The 7653-nt window shown below is 39.0% G+C and overlaps 1 protein-coding gene across 1 annotated transcript; it reads right to left on the bottom strand.

The window, feature by feature from the left end:
• Positions 1 to 2361: 2361 nt before the first annotated feature.
• LOC131301825 (uncharacterized) lies at positions 2362 to 7532 on the bottom strand. The gene is made up of 5 exons (XM_058328283.1): positions 7146 to 7532; positions 4950 to 6769; positions 3189 to 3390; positions 2897 to 3093; positions 2362 to 2821 (listed from the first exon to the last, which is right to left on the bottom strand). Exons 2-5 carry the CDS (start codon positions 6745 to 6747, stop codon positions 2742 to 2744), a joined length of 2277 nt encoding a protein of 758 aa, XP_058184266.1. The 5' UTR covers positions 6748 to 6769; positions 7146 to 7532; the 3' UTR covers positions 2362 to 2741.
• Positions 7533 to 7653: the final 121 nt, after the last annotated feature.

The following is a 7653-nucleotide window of genomic DNA, read 5'->3' as shown; positions in this document are numbered from 1 at the left end:
GCAATGTAAATTCCATCCACCCCCGCAAACATCAACTCATAGACCACTAAATTTTAGTGGGAATGGTGACATAGGAATATAGGATTAACCAAATTATCGGACACAAAACCTAAATGTCAAAGGGTAATCTGTACTACAGTTCACCAAATTATCTCAGTATCAAAAGGAAAGGAAAAAGAAAGCCAATTAACCATGTCAAAACCTCACAACTAAGTATCATGAGTTATTGAAAAATTGTCACCCAGTTAAGAGGCCAAAATTCATGCTCAAGCATTTTCAAAGCAATAGTAGTCCCACACAATCCTAAATTTGTGAATTGTGACTCAAAAACTAATATCATGCAAAAGGTAATTAGTTATCTTAATTAACTAATTAAGTACTAAAACTACAAGGCAATAAAATAAGGCATGTTTTAGAAAGCTACACATGTCATGTTGAGTTGTGTGAACAAACTGATAATCTTTGGTATCTAGCTACACACTTTCCAAGGTGTCAACCACCAAACAACGCAAAGTTTGGATCTGCATGGTACTGAAATCGGATTCTGCATTCTTAAAATCAAATGGTTACTGAAATTGTTGTAGTATAAAAAATGCTCAGTTTTCCTAGCATAACCAAACCAAACCAAACCGAGTCTTACGTCCCAATCACTTGGGGTCGGCTACATGAATCCGCTTCCTCCAATGAGCTCAGTCTTCCTAGCATAATCGTGGAAAATGATAGAGCGTAACCTCAAAAGAACAACACTCCAAAACAAACGAACTTTTTTCTTGAAGCGGATTGTAGCTAATAGTATGATAGAGGTTTCAACACTTGCCAATCTAAGACGCGGTGGAAGTTCAATTTACAGCAAAGGCATGCTTGAAACCGAAGTAGCACAAAACTACATATAGAGTACATAACCATATTTTCTACAAGTATGGGCATTAGGAACAGCACAATCACCATGAATGAAACCATCAAACATGAGACATTATGTTGAAAGGTTTCCTTATCTCAAACAAAAGAATATAAGGAACATAAGTTACAAAACCAACCATTCGTCAAATCCCACGGCAACAACAGCAGCAAAAAGACGAAATGTGGCTCATAAAATCAGGCTCTACCTCATAATATTGTTGCTCTCTCAAAGGCTCCCAAACCAACTCAGTCGGTCTCTGTGAGTGCTGCCTGAACCTTGCCAGCGCTTCTTGCACCGACATCAACACGAACCTGGATATTTATAAAAGAAAAAAGAACAGAAACATGTGAAATATAGCAAACTAATATTTCCAAATCAAACCAAACTATGTATTGCATTCCAACCAATTGCGGCTGCTACATGAATTATTTTTCTACATTTTTTTTATCGGCAAATATTTTTCTCCATTCTGCTCTATAGAAGCAAATTATTCAATGACAAAATAACAGAATACAACTAGCAGAAACTCACCGGAGAAAAGAAATAACCAATTGCGCATGGTTATAATTTCTAAATTGAATTCCTTCGACAACTATGCAGTTTCATAGTCGAACATCATTCTGTGACCTTTTCTTTTTCCTGACAAAAAAGCAAACAACAGGGACATGCTCCCAAGACCCAAATTACGCATCAAAATACATTGCCAGCATTTAAGAGAATAGGAAAGAGAAACTGTAAGGCTCAAGGAGAAGACAGATCGATTTCTTACAGACCATAGGAAGCTTGAATAAAATTGGCTTCTTGGACCGATTGGAATTGAATTAGGTTTGTATTTGAAGCCAAAAACTGGAAAATCCCTACAGCGTCGGCTAAGGCTGGCATCTTTAACTGATGAACTGGTTTTCTTGGATGGAAACCCAAAAGAAAATTTGTGGTATTTCTTGACTATATATCTCTTTCTTTTATGGACGTAGAAAGGGGTAAGGGCCAGTGAAAGAGGGAGAAGGGCGGAGAAGACTGATGTGATAGTCAGGATTTGCGGGATTTGGTGTTGAAAGAAATCTCAGCGTCCTTTCCAACAACAATGGAAGCAATCGGGGGTGCTTAAAAAGCCTTGTGTTCATAGATATGCACATGTACAATAACAGTATAATACCCTTCAGCTGAAGGTCAGGATTAAGCCATCACATGGGGGCATTTTGGGAAGATCAGGCCAAAAAGAAAGCCACACTCAAAGTTGGCCAATTCTCTCATTACATACTTCATATGGATATACTAGCGTTGGGTCATTTTTCACAAAAAGCAATTAAAGGGCACAAAAGAATGAATGTAAAGCAGAAACCAACGTAACAAGACAGAGACAAAAATTCAAAAAGCTGGTTCTAAGTCTCACAGTAACGTCGAAATAGAAACCTCACAGTAATGTGAAAACCCGAACACGTAACATATATACATAAATACCTATATCAAGCTTCAAGTTTTAACTTGCGGAAAGAAGTCTTTGTTCCTGGAATCGATGCAGAGTTCATCACGCCTGGTTTTAAGCCTTACAAGGATTCCAACTTCGTACTCTTAGATCATTGTAGTCCCCAACCTCCTGTTTTCAAAAAACAAAAATACACGCCATCCAAAAAAACCAAACTAAATACATAACTGGTTTAGCATTAACAATACGTGTAATCCCAAACTCCAAACATACACAATGGGTCTATATGTTTTTCTCCTGCCTAATTACAACACAAAGCATAAACTACCATCGAAGTAGATTCCCCAGAGTAAACTTTCCACTGCCTCCAAAAGAAGAAAAGACCAAAACCAAAACAAGCATTTTCTGCCGTGTCTACTGGCTTACTACATTGTCTTCACCATTTTCCTCTTCTCCGTTTTTCACTCCTTCAAAGATTTCAAAATCATTGAACCCTGCAAAACCATAACTGGAATTAATTTATTTTGCAACGAAGAAAATAAGATGAAGTTACAAAAGACTATCATTACCTGCACCTAAGTCTTCTACATCATCGGTTGATGGTCTTAGAAGCATTGTGTTCCCCACAGGTGGGTCCACAGTCATCCAATTTGAGCTCCCAAAGTCTTCTGAACATCCTTCCTTCACCATTACCCAATCTCCGACAATACCCATGTTCTCAAACGAAATGGGGTCCACTGCATCCTGTTCTCTGTCCTTCCGAACCCTGTAAAGGATCAATTAGTCCAAGGAAGGCCTTATCTCTTGGACTTTAAATACCTTTTGTGTTCTATGAAAAGTTCATATGTTCTCTACACTTACATTTGCCTTAATCGCGAGTTGTAGTGAACAAAAACAAGGTCACTAAGCCTCTGATGCTCAAGACAGTTTTTCGTATCATGCATTTTTTGAATAGTTGTCCGGTCTGTCTTGCAGCTGATCAAACTGCAAGTTTGACTGAGAATACGGATGGCCAAACGAGCCAAATTCGGGCACCCCCCTCCATATGTCGACCACCACTCATCTGAGAGAATCAAATTGTATAAGAATCTGACAAAAAAGTCACATAAAGGCAGAAGTACAGTTATGAAACAAAATCAGCTGGCGAAATATCCATGGAACACAGTCATGCATAAAGGGTTTGTGATAATCCCCGTCTTCCCTCTCCTCAAAAAGTAATTCGTGTAATAATTAATCTACGAGACTACGACTAACCACTGCATGCAACCTAGTTTCTAGAATAAAAAACAATGAAAGGAACGATGGTGTTGTATTAATCGGTGGGATCCACTTATTCCATTACAAGATGTTAAGTAGAACCAGCTTTTGTGCCAATTGTTTACTTGGCTGAAATGCAAGTATCAAGCTCTCTTGATTTGTGCCTGAAAACATAGAGGATGAACTTGGTAAAAGTAAAACTAACATCTCGTCTCTTAATTACCTGGACACTTACCCAATTCAGAACCTGGTAAATCTTAACCTGTAGAGTTTGTTCAAGAGTTGGGGACATATTTTGTCTGAAAATGATGTCTACAGAAGCCCTGTAGAGTTTGTTCAAGAGTTGATGTGGATGGAACAGATTATGCAAACTTGCTTTTGCTTACTCTATACCACATCTTGAAGGAGAGGGATGCTAGGGTTTTTCAGATAAAGGAGATGGTGTGGAGGCTATGGTTAAAAGGGTGGAGTCCAACATCCGGAATTGAAGAAGTTCCTGGAAGAATGTCAAGGTTTCCCACGTCAACAAAAAACTCTGTTTGCTATGGAACATCTTTTCATAAAATTTAGTAATTTCCTAAATTGGTTGTCTATTTTCCCGGTGTAGATGCTATCTTGATGGTAGCCTGTTCCAGAGGCAGGTGGGAGTAATACCCTTTCTTGGTAGGCTTGTTGGAGGGTGATTGTCCAGGCTAAGTCCTGTGTGGTGGTGTTTTTCACTAGGTGTCTTGTGTTTTGGGCATGTTTGTTCATGGGTATGCCCCTTTGTAGTGCCTTTTTTTTGGCTTTGTTATGCTTTGTTTGGATGGGTTTTTGAGAATTTTTGAGTTTGGTTTTTGAGGTAATGAGTGGAGAGAGAAATTAGGGTAATAATTGGACACATGGGTAATGAGTGGAGAGAGATAGAAAGAGAAATGAGAATAATAATTGAAGATAGGGGTAATGAGTGGAAATAGGGATAGTGAGTGTTTTTTGAGTTGATTTTTTTTTTTTTAAAATTAGCATCCAAACAAGGCATTAATAATTCTCGCAACCAGCATTACATACAAAAAATATTACGCAGTTATTAGGAAAAAACATCAAGTGCAAAAACAGAAGGCAAAACAAATGAAGTGCATGTCAACAAAGCATTTCTATCACCAAGGTGAGCAGGGAGACTAAATTTTTTTTTTACAGGCTTAGCTATTACTTTTTTCGTGTGTTGGAATCGAGTATCACATAAACGAACAAAGCATGGGTGGTGTCTTAAGGCTCCCCATAAGAAGTCGATATTCTTCAAAGTTGCAAGTTGTAGAGGAACTAGTAAAGCAAACAAACAGGACTCTTATAAAAACTCAAACCATTACATCTTGTAAACGACCTTACCAGGGGGTAAAGCGTCTCTGGCTCGAATTGCTATCTTCCTGCCAAAATCCCCGACAGCATTGTGGTAAGAAGTTGTCTCTTTCACTATTTTGTCCTGGATTTTTGGGTCGGAAACCAACTTTTCTATGCAATCATACACTGATGACCTAATTTGATGATGTATATCTCCTTCAATGCTATAAAAGAACTTGGGATTGAGGTAGAAACCTGCAGCAAGAAGAGGATGGTGCTGTAGTTTTCCCCATCGGTGATCTATAATATTCCAGTAAACCAAGTAATCTTTCTGATCTTTCTTGATTAATTCTTTTGCTCTATAAATCCCCGCATAAACATACCCCATCGCAGGCTTCTTCTCACTGCCAACTAACCTCAAAAGTCGCAGGAGTGGATCTGTTAAACGGAATATTAAGATGCAGGAGGACCAAAATGACTGACTACTAATGTGATCTAACATTGCAAATCCCTCTGACTTTTTTGAATAAGAGCATTCCATCCACTCCTCTGAAGTAACCATGGATTGCAAATTGTGTTTGATGTTAACCATTCGTTTTATTGTAGTAAAGTCTGTTGCGGCGCGAGTAGCTCCAATATCGACTAAATCAACACCAAAAGTATAGCTTCTCATCATATTCAAAACAACACTGTGGTTGTAAATAAATCTCGAAATAGATTTAGCTTGCTCTATAATCACATTTATCCACTCAAGCTTTTTAAAATCTTCAAGAATCAAATCGATGCAATGAGCAGCACAAGGAGTCCAAAAAACAGTAGGAAAATCATCGGTCAACCTCTTTGCAGCAATGACATATCTCTCTTCAATATTAGTAACCACTTGCAAAACATTTCTTATCCCAACTTCTTCCACCACTCCCTTAAGTAACTCATACAGAGAATCAGGGGAATCCAGGATGTCAGATATATCCACAGACCTCAAGAACGTCATTCCTTCAGGACAAAAAACCAAAAAGTTCACCAATGTTCTACCTTTCTCCAAGACCCATTCGTCGACCAAAACAGAACAGCCACTCTTTCCCCACGTCCCCATGCATTGGTCAATGTCATTTCTTACTTCTTGAAGTGCATTTTTCAACATAGAACTACGAAGATCATGATAAGTGGGAGCCACAACACCTGCGTCTCCTTGTGAAGCAATGGCATCAACCATTGCTTGGAAATACATCGATTTCACAGCATCTAAAGGTATGCCAACATCATAAAAAAACCGGCTTATTGCCATACTAGCGTGATTGTTAGTCCTTTTTGAACCGACTAGAGTATTATCATTAACTACAAGAGCGTTAGGAATTGAAGAACGCGAGGCTTTTCTAACTCTCCCTTTCTTCTTTCTACCTGCTCCTTTGTTGCTTGTACTCTCTCCTTCCTGATTTATTAACAAAGTAGAATCAAGTTCAACCGCTTCAGGAACTGCAATCAACTCGACTTCGGTGTTCAAACCACACTTATTGCCAAAAGGGTCTATCTCACTCCCCGACGGATCATTAAAACTCGTTATCTCGTCTGCGATTTTTTGTTTCTTCCTCTTCTTCGCCACAGCACAATTTAAGCTCTCTTGCATAAGGAGGCGAACATCGGGCTGCACTCTGAGGCAAGTAGAGGCATTACCCTTCTGTCCGGCCAGATGTTCTTTAATCCTATGAATCCCACCACCCTTGAAGATTTTGCCACAATACAAACACTTGAGCTGAACCCTATCCCCATTTTTAAACATTTGGCAATGTTTCCATGCCGGGTCGTGCTTTTGCGAAGTAAGTGGTACTGGTTCTAACCCAGAAGCCATTTTTCTACCTTTTAACAGATTTCTGCATTGGCAATGGAAATAAAATCAAATGGGCTACTTAAAAAATTGACCTTCACTGTAGGAAAGTAAAAGGCAAAATACAAGATGGTATATGACATCCAATGCATTACTTTACATGGAACAAAAACTCAAGACTAAATAAAGTGTTACCGGTTCCAACCCAGAAGCCATTTTTTTTACCTTCTAACAAATTTCTGCCAGTTCAATGGAAATAAAAGCAAATGGGCTACTTAAAAAACTGAACTTCAATTGTACGGTGGGAAAGTAATAAGCAAAATACAAGATGGGTATATGACATCCAATGCATTACTTTACATGGAATAATAAAAACTCAAAAGACCAATTAAATGGTGAAAGGAGGGAAGAGTTGAACTTACTTGTCCTTTGATGTTCTTTGAACGCTTTTAGAGAGAGAGGGAGAGACCGGGTTCTTTGATCGCTTTTATGTGGAACGTGAAACAATCGACGGTTAACCGGATGGACCGGCTAAGGGTACCCGAAGGTGGGGGGGGATACGGGCCTTGTGGGTTTTCTTTAATTGGTTAACCGGATGATACGGGCAAAACGCGGTCGAACTTCCCAAATGGGCCGGGTTAGCCGGAGATGGTTGTGACGGAACATAGACCGGCCGGTGACCGGCGATTTTGGACTCGAACCGGCAAGTTTGGTCGCGAACCGGCGATAGGTTTTCTGGCGCTGAGATAGAGAGGGAGGGGTTTGGGAGGAAGACGCTTTTGCGATAGTATTTGTATCTCAAATGGTATAATTGTAAATAACTAAATATTGTGTTTGTGTAGGAAATTTTAGGGTGTGTTTGGATGAGGAAAAAACTTGAAAAGAAGATAATTTTTTTAAGAAAGAAGTTTACTTTTCTTTTCAATTATT

This window comes from Rhododendron vialii, chromosome 9a (assembly GCF_030253575.1).
Source record: "Rhododendron vialii isolate Sample 1 chromosome 9a, ASM3025357v1".
NCBI lineage: Eukaryota > Viridiplantae > Streptophyta > Magnoliopsida > Ericales > Ericaceae > Rhododendron > Rhododendron vialii.
This window is presented reverse-complemented; position numbering and strand designations above follow the sequence as displayed.